This window comes from Ischnura elegans, chromosome 1 (assembly GCF_921293095.1).
Source record: "Ischnura elegans chromosome 1, ioIscEleg1.1, whole genome shotgun sequence".
Classification (NCBI taxonomy): domain Eukaryota; kingdom Metazoa; phylum Arthropoda; class Insecta; order Odonata; family Coenagrionidae; genus Ischnura; species Ischnura elegans.
In genome coordinates this window covers 15,722,659-15,746,604 of record NC_060246.1, presented here as the reverse complement: position 1 = coordinate 15,746,604, position 23,946 = coordinate 15,722,659, and the positions used below count along the sequence as shown (strand labels likewise).

General features: G+C 40.0%; 1 protein-coding gene across 1 annotated transcript in view; it reads right to left on the bottom strand.

The window, feature by feature from the left end:
* Positions 1-2,905: 2,905 nt before the first annotated feature.
* LOC124154391 (myosin-IIIb-like) overlaps positions 2,906-23,946 on the bottom strand; it is a 75,888-nt gene continuing 54,847 nt past the window's right edge. Inside the window, exons 19-27 of the mRNA XM_046528090.1 lie at positions 22,497-22,729; positions 18,752-18,917; positions 17,951-18,182; positions 14,386-14,585; positions 10,154-10,366; positions 9,672-9,751; positions 8,952-9,182; positions 5,990-6,124; positions 2,906-4,879 (exon numbers count right to left, since the gene is read on the bottom strand). Of these exons, the coding sequence (XP_046384046.1) occupies positions 4,687-4,879; positions 5,990-6,124; positions 8,952-9,182; positions 9,672-9,751; positions 10,154-10,366; positions 14,386-14,585; positions 17,951-18,182; positions 18,752-18,917; positions 22,497-22,729 (1,683 nt within the window). The 3' untranslated portion in view covers positions 2,906-4,686. The remainder of the gene's footprint in view (positions 4,880-5,989; positions 6,125-8,951; positions 9,183-9,671; positions 9,752-10,153; positions 10,367-14,385; positions 14,586-17,950; positions 18,183-18,751; positions 18,918-22,496; positions 22,730-23,946) is intronic.

Below are 23,946 nucleotides of genomic sequence, written 5' to 3'. Positions count from 1 at the left end.
CTTTTACACCTTGCTCTTCTTTTCTGGGCCTGAGCACCCTACCCATTTGTCCTACATATGTTGCATCACAATCATCACATTTTAATTTGTATATTATACCTCTACATTCAGTAATGCTCACTTTATCTTTCATCTTACTAAGGAGATTCCTCAAGTTGGTGTTATTGTAATATGCAAATATATTTTTCTTTGGGGAATCGGCACTTATTTTGTTAGCCAACCATAATGTGGTAACCTACACCACTTAAAGTCCTTATCAATCTTTCCCGTGCTTCTGAATAGTTGATTACATGCTCTTCTGGTCTGCTTTTTCTTCAGCATTCTGTGTATTAAACTGTCCGGATAACCACTTCTTGCGGCTAAATATATACTTGTTTTCAGTTCTTTATGAAAACTGCTATGAGACGGAGGAATGTCCAACAACCAGTCAATTAGAAAATGGAAAGTGGGTAGTTTTCGAGATGTTATGACAGGAGGTTGCTGGTATGATGTGATCGGTTGCAGTGTCTTTCCGAGTAATGGTAAACTCAAATATCCCCCCATTTCTCAATGCAGTCAAGTCCAGGAAATATTCAGTTGTCGGTTAGAGCCCCTCCATACTCCAATAATGTTGTCAACATATCTAAACCAACAGTGGATGTTGTTGGCATAAATAGAGTCACTGTTAAATAATTTTTCCTCAAAATCATTCATGAAAAGATCTGCGAGTAAAGGTGATAAGGGGAACCCATAGCTAAACCTTATATCTGACGGTATTACTAATCGTTGAATTAAAATATTTAGTTTTGTTCTACACGCGTGTTGACCAATATTACAAATTCACTAATAAAGTGGTTTGTTGTGCCAATATTTTCCAGCATTTTCTTGGCCACTTCCTCAGCTTCCAAAGTAAGATTAGTCCGAAGACATTTGTAAAAAGATTAGACACTAGAATGCACTTGTGTAGGGGAAGTCCTTTTTCGGCAAGTTTATAAAAAAATCCCTTGAATTTTTCACGCCATATTTCGGACGAAGGTCAGATAGGTTGCGGAACTGTGTGTTAAGAAGGTCTTCCAGTTTTCTCGTCGGGGCTGCCACACTGTGGAGATGACTACCCTGACTGGAATATCACTTTTGTAGATTTTCAGGAGTCCGAAAAATCTGGGTGCACTCAGCTTCAGCATTATACATAATTTTATAGACCTCATTAGGCTTCACTACGTTGGGTGCGGCTTTTAATGCTGCTCTCATTGGTCTTTGAAATTTTGCTGTTGGGTTAGTGGGGAGTCTCACTACATATTTGATTGACTAAACTATTTTTACTAAGCCTGATCTCAATAGCCACCTCAGCAATATTGTGTCAGAAGTTGTTGGAACAAGAGATTATTTTGGTGCTATCCCATGTTATCTTGTGGTCCCTTGTGATGCTAGGCTCAGCCACTGCCCACTCATTGGCCTGTCCCTCATGTAAAGAGGATGCTCTTTGAAATGGCTCAGGTTCTTTCATAGTGACGGAGGAGCAAGAAACTGTTACTTGTAAAATAACAAAAATAGTACTTCTCAATAATCGGAAGAACTTGTGAATTCATTTATGCAATATTCCATTATTTTAGAGGACTCAAAAAAAAAAAAACTCAAAATATTAGTGTTTAATTTTTAAAGAAGTGATTTTGGTTCATGAAGGCTTGTTTTTTTTCAGTTTCTGCTGTGATTTTGCAATTCAAAGTTAAAGTAACGTTTTACAGGATTTTATCACTTATATTTTTCATTTTTGATGCATATCATGGTGACAGAAAGACATTCAAGCAGTGTAAAGTGGTACATTGCTTGGTTCAGAAAAATAAGATGTAGGTATGTAATATGATTGAATATCCATTAGAGAGGTGTGTCGTTCAGATTAGTTTCTAATGCACAGCCTTGCCTTTCTATGAATTCCTAGGACCAATAACAGCTTTGTTGTTTGGAGGTTAGCAATTACAGTTAATGATAACAGAGGACTTCAAATAACAATAAGCAATTTTGCAGTGACCGGGTAAACATACTAAGTAGGGTAGGAGTTCCCAAGAAAGTATAAAGATGAAATCACAACTGCAAAACGTACAGAAAAGACTTGTACATAATAGAAAAATAAATACTTACAGAGAAAACAGTTTGTGTGCAATAAATGATGATGATGTCCAAATAGCATTAAAATGTTGATTGATTTGACTATTCCAGCCATGAGGTAGTTCCCTATTTCATCAATATTAAGTTTTCTCCTTGCACTGCAGTCTAATTTATCAAAAAATAAATGCTGGGCCATATGCATCAACAGTTTTCAAGGTCAAATTTTCAAACCAAAATTCCATATAAGGGTAAGCTTTAGGAGGTAACCCAAAGATTCAGTTCCCCCATGCATACCCATATGGATGGTTTTCCTGAACTCACATTCATACCACAGTGGCACAGTGAGGGGGTCAATTTCTGTAGGGGGGGATAAACCCCCCCCTACAGAAATTTTTAAGTCTAATCCATTTTACTTCATTGGATTCATATTACTAATAGAATAGTGCTATGATGAATAAAATATCCCTCATAAAGCTGTAAAACTCACCATTTTCAACCATTTATCTCAAAATTCCACTGTTTATTAATCTCGCACCTATCGCTTATCCTGGTGGGTATACCATACCCCCACACACCCCGGTATTAGTTGCACCTTATCCCCCCTCAGCCTTAATTCCTAGATGAGCCCCTGTCATACAGTATATATCACACATAGCTATTTGAAGTATCCAATGATGGATTTTTAGTCAGATATATGTATGCCCATGTTCCCCTTCGGAAGGAGATAAGGGACAGCATTGAGACCAAATTTAATATACCTTCACAAATGTACATTAAGCACCTTGAGTATGGCACAATATGAGCCAAAAAATTGTCCAGATTAAATTGCATGGAAAATAACTCCATAATTATTTCATCACAAGTGATACATATTTACAAATCCTTAAATTTTATATTACAGGTAATTTCAATGTAAAATACTTGAAGATATGAGTGACCCCAAATTTATTCCTCATCCAAAATACCAATAATTTTGTTCATCTTTTACAGAACCATTCAGTTTTTGTAGACAAAGGGCTTTTTTATGACAGATGAGTGAAAAAAGCCTCAGAATATTCTTCAGAACATAGGGCATAAAAAAGGTTTCATAAAATGCATATAGACACCATATTTTAAACATTATCATATTGCAATCCCATCAAATATCAATAACTGCAAGTAAATTGATACCATACCAATATTTTCCTAATGAAGAAAAAACTTATTCCACAGTTTACAAAAGAACAATATTATGCACTGGAAATACCAACTAAAACTCATACAATATTAGTCACCGCACTCAGGGAAACCAAAATAAGGTTCAGCACACATTGATGAAGCAATAAAATGAAGCAAATGTGTCCATAACTCTGGATTTCACCAGATATTCCTAAAGATAATACATTTTCACAATTATGACAGGCAGGGTGCAGTGAATACCTATGAAATACCAAAATGCCTAAACTTTTGAAGTATGATTTGAATTTCATATCAACCAGTCGGTTGATCAAAGTCTATCGCTAACTTGCAACATAAGTAAAAGAAACAGTGTGTCTGAATGGCAAATCCTGCCATTAACAACCCTGCTCTTAGCTCAATTTCACTTTATCACTAAAATTTACACTCATAATCACAAATAAATGACTCATTTATGAATTTTATGAAGAACAAATTGACTCAGATGGGCCAATGAGATGGCCATTAAAAGGGACACATGTTATTATTGTTTTGAAAAAAAAAAATATTCATTTACACAATAGTTTCAATTGGAGCAAGAAAGGCAGTGATAAACTATTGTGGTATCACGCCCTTTAAAATGTAATTATTTGGCCGGCAAATATGTAAAGGTGCCCTAGATATGTAATAGGAGTTCTAATTTTGCTTATTTGCCTACATTTTTTAAATTTGCTTATTTGCCTACATTTTTTAAGTTTGCTTATTTGCCTACATTTTTTAAGTTTGCCTACTAAAAAAATCAAGGCCAATAGGCTTCTGTATTTCCCTCCCACAGGAAAGTTATGAACAATGCATAATGGAGCCAAAATGATGAACAATACATAGGGGAATGAATGATCAGCTTGGCTGCAATCAAATGCAAGATGAAATATCAGCCTCGTTCATCATTGTTCAGATTTCACAGGGAAACAACTTGATGTGTGTAGTTTTTGGTACTTCATGTATATTATTGGTCTTCGGAGAAGGGTGGGTCCTGAGGACATTGAAGAGATGGAATGCTGATGAGTATGGAAGATTCCCAGAAAATAGGGATCTGAGGGAGCCTTGCCTAAAGACATTTCATCAGGTACAAATTAGGACCAAATGGATGAATAACACTCCCTCCCTCTAAGAACCATCTCTATAACTCTTTCCTTAAAAATGCATACTTAATAAAGAAAATAATTATACTGCTCTAGGATAATATTGCACGAATCAATCCTATGTGTTTGCTCTTTGTCTACTAGGGGTTGACGGCAGATTTGAGGGGCAGATGTTCGACATGAGATGCACAAAAATCATACAGCTCACACGAATCAAATTCCGCATAACTTTGACGCAAGCAAGCACGCAACCACTGGCAGTGAGAGATTCAATAATCCACCCCAATGAATTATTCCAATGGATTCACTTGCTGCCATCTCCATGCCCCTTGCGTTTGCGCAAGCTTTCCGTGGGGGGGTTGGAGGTGGGGCGAAGGCGGCGCCGGTAATCACGTAGCTCACTCTCTGACTGGCTCCAAAGCGTCTTGTTGACATTCTCCTGGGAAGACACCAGGATGTGCTCCGGGGGCATCAATGACCGTGGACCATCTTCCACCCTGTAAACAAATACGAGTGTCACTCAAGGAAATTAAACCACTGACTATATAGCGAGAGGCATGCCTTAAAGAGGTCAACCACTGGCAAACAAAAACTCCACTAATGGAAGATCATCAGCCTTGACTGGGATTTGAGCCCAGAACTCCAAATTCCTGCCAGGCACTCCACCACTTCAGATACAAAGGCATCTTAATCCTATGCAGAGTTTTGTTGACTTTATAAGACAAGGTGGTTAATGTTACCAGTCATACAATGTCACAAGACAGCAAGATCCTCTCAATTCTTAAGTTATAACTATGAATGCAATTCTATTTTGATAGCTCTAGCGTTCAAATTTTTGACACTGAGGACTTTCAGAACTATGGCAATGAGTGGAGAAACATACTGTCTTGTCACACTTAATGCCTGACAGCATAAAACTACCTTCACAAAAATCCACACGGGAAAATAACGTATTGGTAGCTTAAGATCCAACATCTAAGTAAAATATTTTCCCTTAGTGGAATTTTTTAATCGATTAACTTGGTCTATTAATTCTAACACTCTGTGGATGGGCACTAATAACGTCTTCATTATAACCAACTCATAATCAGGTTGGTGGGCGGTTAAAAGTGTTGACTTATCATTCACTAGGCCCAGGTTGAAATCTCAATTTATTCCAACTTATTTATACGACCCCTTCACGACTAAGAGCAAATTGGTATATTATAGTACATCTGAGCAGGGGCGCAGCTAAAAATTAAGGTGGGGTTTAAGGCGCAACCAATACTTAGGTGTGTACTGCATACCCGTCAGAGTAATTAGGAGTTGCGTGGGCCCTCCTTCAGAAAAATTTTAAGACAAATGGTGGTTCAAAATGGTGAGTTTTACGGCTCTGAGGGATATTTGATTAATCCTTACACTATTCTATAAGTTATACTGATCCAATTAAGTAAAATGGTTTAAACTTAAAAAATTCTCTGAGCTCTGGGGGGGGGGGGGGTTTAACTCCCAACCCCCCCCCTTGCTGTGCCACTGCGTCTGAGTGCTTGATTCACCTTGAGCATTTCTTTGCACTGTCTCACTCGAGTGCAAAGTGTCGAGGGTTGGGAGGGCAAGAGGGTACTGACCCTTGGTCACCTGCCCCCTTCCACTTGGACTTGTCCTCCGAGGCTCGTCTCTTCCAGCCGGCCCCAGCTTGCCACACAGGCCTCTGGTCACTCGTCAGACGGTCCATCACAGATTTCACATCCACCACATCAGACCTGGGAATTTTGACATTCATTTAGACAAGGAAAATCAGAGAACTTTCACAAAGACAAATGAAGGGGAAAGCACAAAGGCTTTCAATATTCACAAAGATGCTCAGGAAGCATTTATTCAGGATACTGGTGAATATGTTGTAAATGAACCAGAGTTCTATAGCTTCACATCTGGGACCACTACATGGATGGATTTAACCTAAACTTCCAGCTGTAACACTAGAGAAACTGTTGCCATTGTCCCTGAACAATATGTGTACGTGAAGGAAACCCAAAAAAATTTTCATGGAGATAAGGTCAAAAACTAAGCTGAATGGAGAATTGTGATTTACTTTAAGGGTTCTATGGATGTGCACATACTCAAAAATTTGAGTGGAGTCGAGTAGTTGGTACTCGACTCGAGTGATTCACGCAGTATGACGAATGTCGAGTCGAATAGTTTTGGTTACACAGCTGTCGAGGCCAGTAAGTTCAGAAATGTGCCGACAGGAGGCTCTATCATGAAACTCGTGTAGTTATATCTTTTATAAAGTCGTTCTAATGCCTTGCCATAGGAGTTTCAGCTTTTGTATCCACAGCAGTTGACCACTTTAGTAGTCACCGTGGGTACCGAATACCTTTTCGTCTGCCGCAGTGTTCGACACTCTTCCACCACGGCAGCGCATTCAGAGTAATCAGAGTGGACTACAGCATCGCTCATACTTTCGTATGCGATACTTTTATACCCTAGCATACTTTCTTCACTCAAATGCTGAGAATATGTAGTCATTATTAGGATTTCTATGGAAAAATGCAACTACATATTACGTTTCAGTGGGCAATACCAGTTTTTCCGGTGTTTGACATCACAAGTTGAGCCATCTCTTAGCCTTTTTGAGCACTAACAACATCCAATGTTAATTTTTGTTTATTCCTTTGTTGCATTTAGTTTCCCTCTTGAACTGACAGAAAATAGAGTCTATGGTTGATTAAACGACATAAGAAATAAAGAAAACTTCTTATTTTGATCTACAAAGCTATTGCAAAGTTCCATAGTTCGTTCGCTTGGGCCATTAACATTCCATGAATATTCAAGATCCATATAAATCATTGATATGAGTTTTAATAAAACTTCCCAAGGTTCCCAAACCTTGCATCTTTGGAAAAAAATTACTTGTCCAGCTACACAATTGTGTTGGGGAAGACATTTTCCAGCAGGCAGTAATACTTTAACGTGGAGATGTCAAAACCTGCTGGCTGAGCACATAGAACAATTGGTTTTTCTGCATGAGAATTTGTAAGGATTAAATATACATGATACATTTACACATACAATCTTAATTACAATGGTACAAATATCATTACTGAGGCTTCTTCTCCGCAGTTTGGATGCATACATTGACAACATATTACCAGAGGTTAATTCATTTCAATTGTGCTTATGGAACTGTTTAAAACATTAATTTTCATTCATCTCCTTATTTGACTCAATTGCCATCAACGTTTCTTGTTATCTTTTCCTTTTTACATCAAGCTACGCATTCAAAATAGAAAATTCGCAAGGGGGTTGCAAAAAAATGAGAATTTGTTGGAGCATGCATCACTGTATTGTCTAGTTCAAGAATTACCATACTCGACTCGATACCAACGTGTAGTTTTCAACTCGACTCGAGGTCAAAAAGTACTACTTGCACATCCCTCCAGGATCCACTTTTTGAAAATGATGTCGATCAAAATTTCCCACAGCACACTTTTTCCCTTGCACCCCCAAAAAGATATATGTACATGCATAGGTTACGTTACACCCAAAATCCAATCCGTGCAAAAAGCGATGGATAGATGTGTGGGCCTTTATCCATCACATACAACAGTTGCGCCCTCAAGGGAGAATCGGGAGAAGACACTCATGCATGTTTTTTTGTCTAGACATTCCACTTACAAAAATTAACCCCAGTGGAGGACTATTAAGGCCAACTTTGACCGCATGCTTAAAAAAAAAAAAAAATATCACCAGAGTTGAGAGAAGGAGCAACTCCCATCACCACCAGGCATATCAAAGATGCCTCCTTTGCCTAATTGTGATTCCTGTACTACCTGTGATAGGAAATTGAGATATTAGCATTTTTGCTCAAGCCTCCATGGGCCTTAGTTTTTGAGATGTAAGTGCTGGCAAAACACCCACATTCATGCGATCAGTCATATACTAATCCTGCTTAATAATGGCAAAATCTTCCGTGCCAAGCTAACGAAGAAGAGTCCATACATGTGAATGGAGCCATATTTTGTGTTTCTATACTTTCTTACAATTGTCTAAAAAACTTAAGTCCACTGGAGGCTTGAACATAAACAAAACTATTAAAACTCCATTTCCCATCACACTGTGAAGTTTTAATGAAATCTCACAGAGATGCTCAGGTAACTTCCCTTGTACATAACTATAGTTAATTGCATATATGCATTAAACATTGCTAAATTTGCACATTACCTTTGTTTTAAAAAATTATGCTTAATATTTTTAAATAAAATTTTTTACAAGAGAAAATTATTTTTTACCGTGAAGTTGAATTTTCATGAAAAAAAACTATGTTACTAAATCAACAGCTTTATTTAACAAAATAAGGAGATTTTATTTCCTGGCAACCTATACCTCTAGTTACTTCCCACATTGTAAAACCATTGTACGTGGAGAGGCAATTCTGAGGTGCTCACATCCTATACTTCAACTTCAATATAGCTTCTGATTTTGCAAGCAGCCTAATATGGTGACTCGCAAGAAGTAGAAACCAATTTTTTTAGAGCATATAAACATCCCTTAGGGGAATTCACAAAGGATGAGGGGTTGCTGAGTTACCTGTTAGGTCGGAATGACTTCTCGATGAGGAGGAAGGGGAGGTCCCATGACTCCTCGCCCTCTTGCGGTTCCTCGTCATCATCGCGTCTCCCTCCCCCCCTCCTCCCCCTCCCCCCACCCTCCGACCTGCCCCCTTCCCACTCCTCTCCCTCTTCCTCCCCCTCCTCCTCCTCGCTGCTCCCCTCCCTCTTCCGCCTACTTCGCTCGGCAGACTCGTTTGCACTCTGCATTCTGCAAAAAGAGGGAAACCAACCACTCAGAATGAAAGCAAGTGCTTGGAGTATTCTGGACTCAAATTGCCCAGAGCAAAACCCAATCCAGTCATCCAGAAGAGAAAATTCTGAAGGGTGTAAAGCAGATTAAGTCAAAAATACTGATTTTTTTCTGGTTAGTTTGCTCTACTAATAAAATTAGCTAATGACTGACACAAACTTACATCCAAAAAAATTGAGACCTTTAGGTCAACCTCAGACCCTTCAATTGTGGCCCTTGCAAAGGACTTGTGTAGAAAATATAAAAACAATTTATTTATTTCTTATTCATTCCTTATTTTGATTACTTGCTGCACTTACAGCAGAAGTTTCATAAACGATAGTTTCTGCAATATATAAATCTATTCAATCAGCAAAATCTGAGACCCTTAGGGTCAATTGTTTGATGATTTGAAGTGGAATACCCCAATTTATTTTTTAAAAATATAAAATATTTTTAAAAACAAACCTTGTCAGTTTTTCTTGAAGCTTTTTGTAATAAGAATCCATTCTATTGTAAAAGGCATCATTTTCACCATTTCTGGGAACCTGAAATGTTGAACATTTTCACTTTCATTGACAGAAAAACACACTAATTCAAGTGATTCACAATACACAATAATGCCAATGTACACATGCATAGGAATGTGTTCAAGATGCAAGTGATGGCGACGATAAAAATAAGAAAAATCATCCTTTACACTTATGATTTTACTGCATATTCTGATTTTCATGATTACCTAATTTTAGAGCTAAATTACTCTACGCATTTTCAGCTGACCTTTAAAATACATTGTAAGATTAGGAAAAGAATCCTGTTAACTTTCAGAAGGCATTGGAAGTTCATTAGACATTCATGAATGCAAAACAAAAAGGATCCATTATAAAATCTAAACCTTTAGACAATGCTCATTCAGGCATTCAAGAGGTCAAATGAAAATTATCACTGACCCTGTTCAGCAGCATATTTCTCTCTCCAACAAATCGGCTACCACCTGATGACTGCTTTTCGGCAGCTGCCTTCTCAGCCTCAAGAATGCGGGGGAGGAGGTCAAAGCCATTGGGCCGTGAGTATCCTGGTGGGGCGTGCCCCACAGATGTGAGGCGGATTCCTGGTTTACCTTGCCTCAGGTACTTGTGAGCCTCTTGGTTCAGCATGTGAACCTGCGACAACGTAACATCATGACCTGATAGGGCTTGGGCAGCAGCTCACAAAGACATAAAGACATGGGTGGGCGCTCACATGTGCTCAATCAAATGTGAAACGGGCTTTCCTCACTCTTTTCGCTTTTCTCCAAATGAATCAATATTAAGATGTATTTTACAGAATATTCCTCTTTACAGAAGACAAAAAAATTATTAACAGCATCAAAATATTAATCTGAAATCAAGTTAATTTGCAAAGCTACAGAGCACCAGCTCAATTTTGAACAATATGGCATGTTGGGAATGAGGTGTTCAAACATCAAAGATATATAAAAATAGTTAAGGAAGCATTAAAATTTTACTTTTACAAAAAATAACAACAATTATCTTCATTTTTTCTCCCTGATTTTCTATAGCTCTTCCAACAAAAAGAATCCCCGATTTTCTGGGATCTCTTGGGAATTTTTGAGGATTTTCTGGAAAAAGTGGCCACTCTGATACCACCAATGACGGACAACATCCATTAAATATTATAGGAGGCAAATAGTAAAGGTACCAACAGTATCATTTTCATATATATTTCCAGATAAAAGGAATTAAATATCCAGTTATGTCAATGTGAGGAGAAAAAAGCTACATATATCCAAACTGAAACTATGTCCCATAATTTTGGGAAATCATCATAAAGAAAGATGTCCAAATTTGTTGTTAAGTAATACAGTAAACTCTCGATTATACGAAGCAGGATTTTACGAAGTTTTCGATTATACGAAGTGATAGTGCGGTCCCGGCGAAAAGCCTATGGTAAATACATGGTGCTATTCGATTATACGAAGTTTCGATCATACGAAATGTTTCGAATTCACGAACCTCGGATCGGTCCCCAGGAGCAAAAGGCATTCGTTTATACGAACTATGGCGAAATATTTGTCAACAAAACTAGTTACGCCGGCGTAAGTAGCTAAAAAAAATCAGCGCTTCCAACTGTGGTTCATCAAAAGTATGAAATCGTAAATGACAGTGCAACTTTGGAGAGAAAGGGTTCGCCTAAAACCTCACGGTGGGAATTTAGGGGAAGTAGGACTTAATTAAAATATCGCGACTGATATAATGCCCCTATTTACGTGCCTATTCGTAAACATCGCATCGACAATATTTCGTAGTTTAACATGTCAGGAAGGCCGAGCGGGGTATTTCGTACACTCCTAATTAACCCTTTGCACTGCTGTGAACGTACCTGGTACGTTCGCAAGGCAGGCTGCTGTGAACGTACTTCGAAGACTACTTGACTACTTTTCGCCGAAGCACTTCGAAGGGTCCCTAATCCGGGACCCTTTCCTCGACGAGCTCACCCTCGCTGGCCCCTCTCTTCGACCCTCCGAGCGTGGGGCCTTTTCTCCCCAGAAGTGACCGCTCTGACTGCATTTTGAAAATCTATATCAATCAATGCCATCATCAAAAATAATTGTTTGCATCGCACTCCAGCCTATCAGGCATTCAAGTACGTCTCTGAACCGTGTTTCTGCGATGAGGAATAACGACTTTGTTAACTTTGCTAAAATGGCCAAGTTAATAAAATTGTCATTTTTCATCGCAGAAACACGGTTCAAAGACGTACTTTATTTCCTCCACTACAATCGCAAATTGCTGGAAATCGGCCGGATTCCCTTTGATAGCGCACCATGAGGATGTTCTCGAGGTTGGTAATTGATACAACTAGCCTACTAGTAATTCTACTGCTATAATATCACGGCTATGGTTGATTCGTTACGTTATACATTCAGGAAGCAGCAGCGGATAAAATCGCAGAGGAGATTAGAGGCTTAAAAGATGATTTTGAAAAATTCTTGGAAAAAGCAGGAAGAGCACAGCGCGCAACATCAAACGATTATATTGCCCTTGACGATGATCTCAGGGCTTGCGACAATGGGACGCCGGTACATGCGTCGGAAGAAGCAGCGGCCGGGACTAGTCATAATAGCAGTGACGACGAAGATGAAAGTGAAGCAATTTCACCAAATAAAAAAGAAGTACTCGCTGCCCTCCGAACATTAAGATATATTGATCTGGCTAACGAGTTAGGTCCCCAATTTCATTCCCATTTATGCAAGTGAGAAACCATGGTGGAAGCGGCGATGGAGAAGGGCAAAAAGGAAAAAAATAATTGATATTTTAGTAGTATCTTTTTGTGTATATAATGGCCTTCCTGAATAAACAACTTAAATATCTTAAGTATTGGGCTCTATTAACCACCAACTTATTTTTCAGTCTACTCGTAATGAAGACGCACTTCTAACCTTGAACTTTCTTCTCGCGCGTCTCCCCGTTTTCCCATGCCGAGAGATCTTTCTTTCCAAATTCTTTGTTTACTTCCTCCCGCAACCTTCTGCTGATCTTGCTGACACCCATCTTACGCATCCCAAACCCCTCCTTCCCCAGCATTTCCCATTCACTCCCTCCCCCCTAAGGTGACAGAGGTCGAGTGCGTCGCAAAAAATACGGCCCCCAAACGTAGACTGAGGCAGAGCTGAAGGCCATTTCCCCACCCTTCTTTCTCCTGCCCCCTTCACCACTGTTCACCACTCCTTTGTGCTGACCGCACTTCTTTCCTCAGGCAATCCCCATCCCACTCTTATTCACCCCACCCACTGGGAACGTTCCCCGATTGTGGAGAAGGGCATGGTTCATCTTCACCTGCAACGGGGGTAAGTTATTAACCGGAGAGAGGCTGAAGAAGTATCTTTCACTATCAGGGAAATGGTGCCGCGCTTATAATTCCCTCTCTTCTTCTCAGCTGACGTTTCAATTGAAATTATTTTCTTTGCTCTTTCGTCACTATATTTATTTACGATTATCGCGCGACTATTTTTAGGGCTAAAGCTAAGAAAATCTTTTCTCTACGTCAATGATTCTTTGCATAACTTTCAATACGGAGGAGAAAGGGACACGAAAAGTAAATGAGGTGAATGTACAGATTTTTGCGTGTCATTTTCGGGAATTCACGCAAGTGAACCAATACTTCACACACGTTGAGAAATGATGAAACATCTCTTGTAGAAAAACAATCAATGCGGATAATAACGTTTCCCTTTTTATTTCTCCGATAATGGAAGATGTTTCTCCTGTCGTTTTCCGGTTGGAACCTTGCTCCTGTCGGCATAAAAGAAGGGAGAGAAATACTATATGAACATAGCACTTCACTCCAGGTATGAAGAATATGGTCCGGATGAAAAATAAAGTCTTTCGTAACAACGTCTGCGAAGATGATGGAGCACAGTATCCGGACGGAGAGCTCAAACAGAATTTACTTCAAATATTCGCCAGAAGATAATCATATCCTACGAAATTTAGAATCGTAACTGAATCTCAACAAAAATAACCAATGGAAAAGATAGCACATTCAACTGAATATACAGAGTAACTCGAAATATTAACTTACGAAGGTTATTTAGGAAACGGGTGGAGGCCCTCGTTTTTCTTTTTTTTTTCTCGTCACTGAGCGATAGAGGGCGACATAAATGGCGGTTAGGCCGGCTGCCGCTAACATTCCGTGGGTGCTGGAAACAAATATCTATCTTACGCGAACTTAATAGTTGTTATTCGCTCCTAACCATAAATTTATAACATTAAATTCTTATAATAAACTTTGCAATTCATTATTTGATTACGTTTTCTAAACTGGTCGGGAATTTCTTAAGCGATCGTTGATGTTGAAGTATGAACAAGAAATGGGAATTTTATGGTGGTATAATTATTTAACGATTTTTCACATCATAACTCGATAACAAAAAGCCTTTTCTATGAATTAATCAGAGAATAACCACCGGAAACATTTAAATAAGACCACTAAAGACAAAAAACGGCGGAAGAAACAAAAGCGAACATTTTTTTCGTGACTTATGAAAAAGGTTTGAATTTACGAAACTCGATTTTACGAAGTGCCGATTTTCCGGTCCCACTGACTTCGTAAAATCAAGAGTTTACTGTATGCCTCTATGATAACAGTATGCCAGCCATTGCTGGTGATGCTAGCTTACGTGTTGAGAGAAGGAGATGAGCTCTGGGATGCAGGAGGGGGTCTTGCGTTTCATGCCACGCTGCTGAGCACCCCTGCCCGGTCCCCTGCCATGGTTATCATCCTGCATGTGGCGTCGGAAGCAGCGCTGGATCACCCTGGCTGCTCGGTCCCTCTCGTTCGGGTCGTCACTTGCTCGTGACACAAAGGACTCGACAATGGCTGATGTCCAGACAGCCAATCATTCAATGAGAAGAAAGAATCATGAAACAGAAATGCACTAGTGCAGAAGAATAAACCTAGAAGATGAAGTACTCCCTCGGATACTTTTGTCAATGTTTCCCAAATAATATGATTAAGATTTTTGCGACATAGTGAACCACTGGGTGAATTTTTCATGCTTTTAGTTCAGGTTCTCATGATGTTAACGAAACAGGCTATCATGGAGATGACTTCATAAAATTACATGGGAAATTACAGCTAAGGGGGACATGGTACCTTCATTAGGGCTGAACATTCAGCTACACATTATGGCTTCAATAAATTTCATCTATGAACATTATTGCTATTGTTATTCATTTTACATTATTTAATTAGCATCAATAGTGTAAAATGATTAATTGGATGCACCTTTATTTCACATTGCTTGATTCGTTACCTTGTCACAAAATACATAAACTGTAGAGTCACTAAGAAAGTCTGATGTAGGTAACCCTTTCCACAAAATGTAAGACCTGCTCCTGAAGACATATGATTGAAATCGTTCTTGTACTGCACATACTCTCAGTGGCAGAAGATCCTTTATATAGCTATTAGCACTGAAGTTAAAGTTACCATGAGGAAGCAAAATCAAATGAGAGGGATTAATAACCACCAATAAAAAGCCAGCAAACTACTTCAGCTTGGCCAAATTCATAAATCAAAACTGTTCATTAGTTTTTTAAACCAAGTGGCTAAGAGAGACAAGAAAAAATGACATTAAATTTGGGAGTGACAAAATATCTAGCCATGCTCATTTACATTAGTTTACCACATCATCCACAAATCATTATCCTTGAAAACCACAACCCAAGATATTATATATATATAACATTCGAGGAATCAAGCGAGATGGAGTGGAATTGATTCATAATAAAACTTGACTTGCAATTTTCCACAAAATTATGTAGTAACATCGAAACTCGAGTTGAATTAAATTTATTTTTGTGGAAAATTGCATGCCAAGTTTCATTATATTATGAATAAGTAACATTATTCATGGTAGAGATTTTTGGCAAAAATGTGAAAAAATTAACACATGCATAAATCAAGTATTTTTTTGCAAAGTCTCAGGGCCTTGAGATAAAGGTGATTTTCCATCCAAGCATTTGATGGTCAAATCCAAAACTTTCATAATTTTTTGGTGCCTATAATAAAGAAGGCAAAGATGAGGAGAGATGTAGGAGTAAAAATAAAATGAAGGAAAATTGACAATACCATTGTTATGCTGCTGCAATAACAATGGTATTGTCAATTGAATTAAAGACACTGAGGAAGTCTTGGAAAGACTTTTAAATGACCAGAACTGATTTCTCAAGGAAAATTCTTGAGAAAATACATAAATATTAATTAAACTAAATTTATGACATACAGCTAAGATCAATCCCAGGAACTGCGAATTAATATTTTAATGAGAAAAGAAAAAATGGAAGAGATTCAAGGATTTACATATTTAATTACAAAGTAAAGTCACAAAAAATTGTAGATGTACAGCAAGAAATGATAAGTAGAATTCAAAAGGCCAAGATCACTTTTATCTCAAAGAAAAAAAATCCAAACAAATAATAACATTGATCTATTCAAACGGAGGGCATAATTAAAAGCATATGAGAGGAGTGCACCTTTACGTTGTAACGGCAGCACCTGATATGTTTCTATTCACCCTTATATTGAGAAGCACTCTTCCTTTTTTCTTCCCTTCCCTTTTGTTTTGTTTTATTTTTTTTGTTTTGTGAAGGTTTATCTTATTTTATGCTTGTGTGCGCGTGCGTGTGCCATATTTAAATCCCGTGCACAGTGATAAGTGCTCCGCCTTAAGAGAATAAAGCGTACTTCTGGCCACCGCCCTCCCCTCCCTTCCCCTCTTACGAAGTTGACGTGGAAGAAAGTGGGTCAACGAGGAGAGAGAACACGACAGACGACCAGGGAATGCAGTTCAACTGCTGCTTGCTCAACAGCTGAGCGATTGAGCCACTATTGCGTCAGGAGCTACAGCGCGTGGAAACTTCCTAGCCAACAGCCCGATGTAGACGCATCCCGTGGCCTGCAACCCCATCAGCCTCTGCCAACCACCGTGGGAAATCATCCCGGGGATAGACACGGCTCCACACCCAACGGGAAAACATCGCGAATTGACGAGACGTCGGCCGACATCGTCACTTCTCTCGCACAACGAGTTTCCCAGATTAAGGTGCAGTAAAGCCGTGCCCCCCACCACTTTTCCCGTGTAAAACTGAAACAACCACGTTTTTTACCCCATTCATCCCCTATTTTCCTCCTCAAGATTGCGCTGGAACAGTCAGTGAACCATAAAGTCATATTGTGTCGCAGTGGACTCTTAAACCCTGCAGTTTGTTGAACGCAGTTCAACTCTGATTTATTTTAATTTTTGTCAAATTGCTTTTTGATTCCTTGTAAGTGCTATTTCCATGTCAATTAGTTTTAAGTCGCCCCATTCCATCCCCACTAACGTCCCTTTTTCCCGAGTGATGTATCTCATATTTTGTGTGCTTCATGTTATTTTCTCATGCTTTTGAGAATAAATGTTTATTTGTTTAATGCAACCCACGAGTACGTGTGTTTTCCTCCGAATCCAGCCCCAAATCCCCAATTGTTCCGTCGTTTCGTTCCCTGACCTACTCGTTCCTACGTCGTCCGCGACTCGAGATATTCCTTGCTCTAAATTGGTGGAACGCGAATTTGTTTGTCATATGTTTGCCTCTGCCCACGTGGGGGGTCAATCAAGCAATCTTCACGATCACGCTTTCTACACGATCCCGTCCGCCACAACGTGGATACAAGATGTGACTGGTACGAGACAAAAGGGAAGAAGATTGGAAGCATTTGAATCTTGGAGCTACTTTAAGATGCTGACAATAGACTAGAATAATAAATAAAGAAGTGTTTGAAAGAGGAAAAGAAAGAAAGACTTTATGGAAAGGCATTCAAAAAAAAAATATATATATATATATATATATATATATAATAGAACACGACCAACATGGAGATAATTCAGTTAAAATAGTAATAGAAGAAATAGTTAAGGAAGAAAGAAACCGTCAAGGAAGAGCAACACTTGCCAACATATTTATTACACGTCATTAGTAAAGTGTGAGAGCACTTACTATGAAGAGATGAAAAGGGAAGAAGGATGAGATCAGCTGCAAGAAACCAACTACATATGCATAATGTTGACAACCAAAAAGAGAGATTAAAGGATCATGTGGAATCGAGGTGGAATAACCCATTTAAAAGCCATTTCTCACTCCCATGATGCAATTGAATGGGTTGGTGGCATGGTGATAGCACACAGATGAAGAGAGGCTCACCTTGGCTGCCCCTTCGTCCCTGAGGCTGCTTCTTCCCACCCTTCACCACCACCTCCTTCTTCTTCTTCTTCTTGTCACTCTGCATCTTCTGCATGCGCCGCCTCACCAACCAACCACGCACATAGCGCTGGAGCGTCATGGAGGCTGCCACAATGCGCCACCTGTCTCGCTGGTACCTTGATCTCGCCAGCCAACGCCTGATGCATGCTTGGGCACGGATGATTTTAGAGATCTAATGTTGCAAAGCAAGAAGTGCAGAAAAGGGATTTTAAAATAAAGACGCTACACCATCCACTCAACGAAAAAAGATTTTAGGCTTTCCAGGTGGATGCTGTTAGTATAAAGCATACACATGTACATCCAAATTACACAGTGGCTAAGCTAAAGGTATGTAGACGAAGATTCTAGCCCATTAGCCCCTAAATTTAATCCATATCGATACCTCCACTGCAAAAACGTTTGATAATCACACACCGAGTCAAATCCGCTCATCTAGTAGCTCAATAATACGAATGCGCTCAGCTGGAAGTGGCAAAAGTACAGATGCTCACCTCCAATTCTCCAAACTTTGGAGGCCCCCCACAAAACCACATAAATTCCATTTTCCTGAAAGCTACCTTATTTCCTCAGAAAAATATGACCAGTGACGGCCACGAAACTTTGGGCAGTAAACCAAATCAGCCTGCAAGAAAGACCTAAGCAACATCAACTAAAGCTGTAATGACCCACAAAAGATTCAACCATGAAAAGAGAATCTGAGCATCTCACACATGAAGGATAGAACCACACATTCTACCTCACCTGCTCTTCATACAGCTTGGAGAGGAATTCAATGTGGTAGTACTTCAGGAACACTTTGGTCTTGCCAAGAGCCCATCCATCCATCTTCAGCCGAAGCAGTAAGAGGCGACAATTATCCCTTGTAGCAGTAACTCGTTCCTCATAACCAAAAGCCAGGAAGCAATACCTGGAATTATATGTGCAAACAGGAGCACCATCAAAAGCATGGTCAGTGCTTTAAAATCAACATTTGAATACACTAGGTTCACATCATTGGGACAAAAGAATACCAGTGGAAGCACGCTAATAACGACAAATCTCCTGTATCAATTTTTTTAGCGGGATTAACTTGTATCAAGGAGGGTGCACTATATGGCCATTGAAACACTCGCTATGCACTAAATGCGCAGCCCCCAACAGTTGGTGGAAAAACTCTGCTGGCTACCTGTGGTACAGAGGACGCATTGGAGGCTAGGATAGTTAAGTCTTGAACCTACTGTGCTGCAGAGCACAATACTATTGCTGCAAGCAAGAACCACATCAATGTATTGATACATAAGAGAACACAATAAAGTGGTCGAAAAAAGCATACATTGTGTTGTCGCTTCGGATAGAACATTGACGACAAAGATAAAAATTATAATGAAGTTTTAAGTGGCACAATGACATGTCAAATAATGAGAAAACTACCCTAGCCCACCGGTAACATCAATGTAGCTGAACAATAATTCGAATTTAGGCGGCAACTTCTTGACCAGCAACAACAAGTACACGACCTAGTAGCTCACCTTCAGGCGCAACACCTGCACCAGATGACATCGTCATCCGTAATACTGGCAGCTACTTCTTCAATCAAAGTGTTAGATGTGAAAAAACAAAAGAAATAGCCGAGGTTTATGAAACACCTACGTCAGTCACACTGTGCATGATTTCACCGACCCAGTGATGCAACACACATGCATGCAGAGAAGAACTTTACCACTTGATGTGCAACATGTTGCATGCCAGGGACCTGACTGAGATATCCCATGAAGACATCATCCAAGTCTTATCAGATCATTTTATTCCCGAGGTTGCCACATACTACTAGTTCCACCACACCATGCAGGCTCAAACGTGACAGTGAATTTGTAGCAGAACTATAGCAAGAGTCCACTGATTGTGGTTTTGGATAGCTAATGAGAAAAAAATGTAACTGCTCCAGTTAGTGTGTAGACTCCGGGATAGGAGTGTATGGATAGAATAGAACTTTACCCGATCAAACGTTATGATGCATTAATTCGTTATGAATAACGAAGAACAACTGAAAACGTACTAACGAATACGTATTGTACGATTTAAAATTGTTTAGGTTGATGCGCCTAAATGACGAGAATCTTCGTCATCCGTCCGCAACGTTCGGGGAAAAAATGACGAGAATTCTCGCCATCCGTACGCAACGTGTTAATGTTCAAAACTTTTCCTGACCTCCCTGTATCCTGGGGGTCTAGCCCCCACTAATCCCTCTCATCCCCCCCAAAGCATATTCCTTGTTACGCCACTGAAATTAGGCCACTAACAGCTACCGATATCAATGACATACACCCAAGTGTGCCCAGCCCAGCAATTGAGTTTGCTGTTCTCAAGTTTCCAGCCACACACTTGGTCACACTCCTCAACAACTCCCAGGCAGTGCAGTTTGAAGTCCACAATGGTTCAGTGGTGTCAATCAGGTCATCTTAAACTTCCTGTGGAATCACCCCCCACTACTGATCATTGATTTTGGTCACTTTGCTGCTAGATTCAAATGATGATCGAGGCCCACCACGTACATATCCTTGAAGTAGATTGTGTCACCTTGGACTTGAAGAATGATTCCACGCAGCTTTATCTGGTCGTTGGGGATGGATAGCACCCCATTTCTAGACCATGCTGCACTCCAGAACACCACCTAGATGCTACAAAGGTCCCCCATCAGCCGATCCAGCCGTGCCTCCCAAAGTCCTCTCCACCTGCCTGGTTTCTTTCCCTCTACACATTCGGGTCATTTATGAGCTCCTCCATCTCCAGGCTGCTGGCTTGCTAAGTCCCACACATTTTCACCATTGGGCCACACAGGTGGTTATTGTCACCAAGACGGATGGCAGTTTTCGGCTCTGTGAATGTCACAAGGCAATACTGAACAGAGCTCTCCAACTGAATAAATATCCTTTGCCGACCAAAAATGTTACCCTTGTTAAAATATCCAGCCGCTTTCTCCTCACCAAGCTGGAGATGGGTATCCACACAGCTCCCAGTGGCTGACACAGCAACAGCTTTAAATGATTAACACCATCATTGGGTTCTTTAGTTCTCACCATAAGCAGTTTGGAATCAAGGTGGCCCCTTGCATACTCCAGAGGATAATGGACTCTCTGTTAGCTTTGATACCTGGAGTGGAGGTGATTATGGATGACATCCTGATCAGTGATGACAACCATAATGAACACAACATCAGAATGTGCTGCATTCTTGACAAAGTGGCCAACATTGGTTAAATCCCTATAAGGATAAACGCATTATGGCAAATTCCTCCGTAAACTTCCTTCCTTCTTAGCTTCAGAGTTGAAAAGTCAGGAGTCCACGCCTAGGATTCCAAAGTAAATGCCATCTGGAGAGCACCTTCACCTAAAGATAACTCAGAACTTCAGGCCATCCTTGGACTTATCAACTCCTACGATCACTTCCTGCATGAAAAGGCCAGCATTTTTTAGCCCTTCCACCGGCTACTTGACACGGGCTCCCCTTGCACAAAGATGCTCTTATGGCTGAATGGGATCACCTTTCAAGTGATGATGTTGTCATGCACTACGACAGTATCTGACTGCTTATCCTAACCTGCAATGCATTCCCACAGTATGGCGTGCCAGTCATGCTGGCACTTGTCAATGCTGATGACTCAGAAAGCCCAGACGCTTATTCATTTCGCACCCTCAGTACGGCAGGGTGCAATTACATCTACATAGATAAAGAAAAATGCACACCACTAGCACTTACCAGGTCATTCATTCATCCCTTCCCACATTACCACGGTTCACTCCATACGAGGATGTACGTACCATCGTAGTTTCCTCATCTCCTCCCAACCACTTAACTGCAGAGCCTCCTCAACCTACACTGCTTCATGGGGATGATCCTACAGCAGCCCTGCTCACTCCCCTCCAGCTGCAGCCACTTTACCCCAATTTTACGGTGCTGCATTCCAGCACATTTCTGTTGCAGCAATACATGAATCCCATGTTCAAGGTAATGCAGTTGCCTGCCTCCCTTGTGATTTTGCTGGTACATTTATTGCTATTGTGGGGGGAGGGAGATGCTGCATATGGCCATTCAAACACTTGCCACGCACTAGTTATTGCAGCTCCTATCTGTGCTGGCTACATGTGGCAGTGAGGACATATTGGGGCCTGGTCAGGTTCAGTGTTACACCACTGCATTGCAGACTTCTCCCATGGCATGTAAGGACTGCGTAGATACATAATTACACATGTGAAGGCAATAAAGCAATGGATACAAAGAATATATTCTGTTTTCACTAAGGACACAACAGAGGGAAGCAAGCTGGAGGAAAGTAGACACTGAGTACAAGATGGGGATTTGAAGATTCAATAAAATCTATGGATCTGACAAGGAGAAGATTCCTACATTTAAAATACAATGCTTCAATAGAAGAAACCCACAGTGCATCACTGATGCATGAATGATATACTCTGACATGACTATTGAGTTGCAGCTTCTACCAGAATACCTTTTCAGGAAGTCCCGGAAGGGTATTCGGTGTGAGAATCCATCCCTCCTTATCCTAACCGTCTCCAGGATACCAGCATAGCGAAGTTGTGAGATGACCTTCCTGGTGTCAAAGGGCACCTTGGGCACCCTCACTTTGCCACCACGGGGCCCGGGCATCCCTCCGGCATGTGCCAAGGCACTCACCTCGCAGGGGCGGAAGCAACGAACAAAGTGAGGATCTCCACTCTCCACCTGTCAAAGCAACACAATCAAATAAGTGCACAAAGTACTTCAAATAGGGATCACGAAGTGCAACAAACTAACCATATAACTTCATAATATTTCATATTTTGAGATTATTTCTACCATGAAATTGAATGCATTGAACAAAAATAACTCAAGCAAATCCTATAAAAAACCAACAGATTTAAAAATCCCTCATCACAATCAACAAATGAAAGCAATCTTCCAGGTGTGGGCCCCATCAAAATTTGTGACCAGTCCCAACAAAAATCTGATCTAAGGTTAGTTAGATAGGAACTGGAATAGATATAGTATTGTAGCTCCCAATTTGGAACTAGTGGCTACAATGACAAAATTTTAAATGTTCCCTATCCATTCCCTCTTGGCTCCCAAATCTAACCATGTAAATGCCATGTCCCCGAAGTCCAACATCAGATGTCACATTCATTTTGATAGGGTAGAAAGCCAGGGAATAAAAAAAGCGAGGTTTGTTCCCTCACTTCTCCCTCTTCCCCCCCCCCCCCCCCCCCCCCCAAATCAAAGCAATTTGGCAGAATAGCATGGAAGACCTCAAAGAAAAGCCAGTAGCCAATTCCAACACAATACCAAAGACATAACTGCTAGAATGTAAAAACCCAAAGCCATGACATTCAGCATGCATCTTTCCAAAGTACAAAACAAAGGTTCTACAACTTATTGAAAGAAAAATAGTGCTAGCAAATGGGGAGTTTAGAAAAAGTCTTTATGAATTTAGTATAGAGGCCCCCCTCACTCTCACCAAACCACTGATTTTTCATGATGCTTATTTGCTTAAAAGTTACACAATCATTTTGAAATTTACAAAGTACATACAAATACATATTTGCACGTAGTACCTCAAATGCTGGAATAAAAAACTTCGTAAAATTCCTTCAGGTAACTTTAATTTTAGATGCAGGGCTTTTGCCGCAGTGTGACCACACAACTTTGCACACCGAGAAAACCATTTCATTTAAGGTAGGTAACTTTGTAAAATTTAAAATTTTTGTCATTTCAATACAAAGTCTAGCTGCAAACTATTCATGGTACCTAAAGTACAAAAATTTTTCCTAAATGTTTTCTCAGAGATAAAATTTTTACATTTTAGACAAGTATACCTTGACAAGAATCTTCCCTATCTACCAGAAAATTTCAAGATAATATGGTAAGTTTAAAACTAGTAATATTCCAGGAAATAAAAAATATCA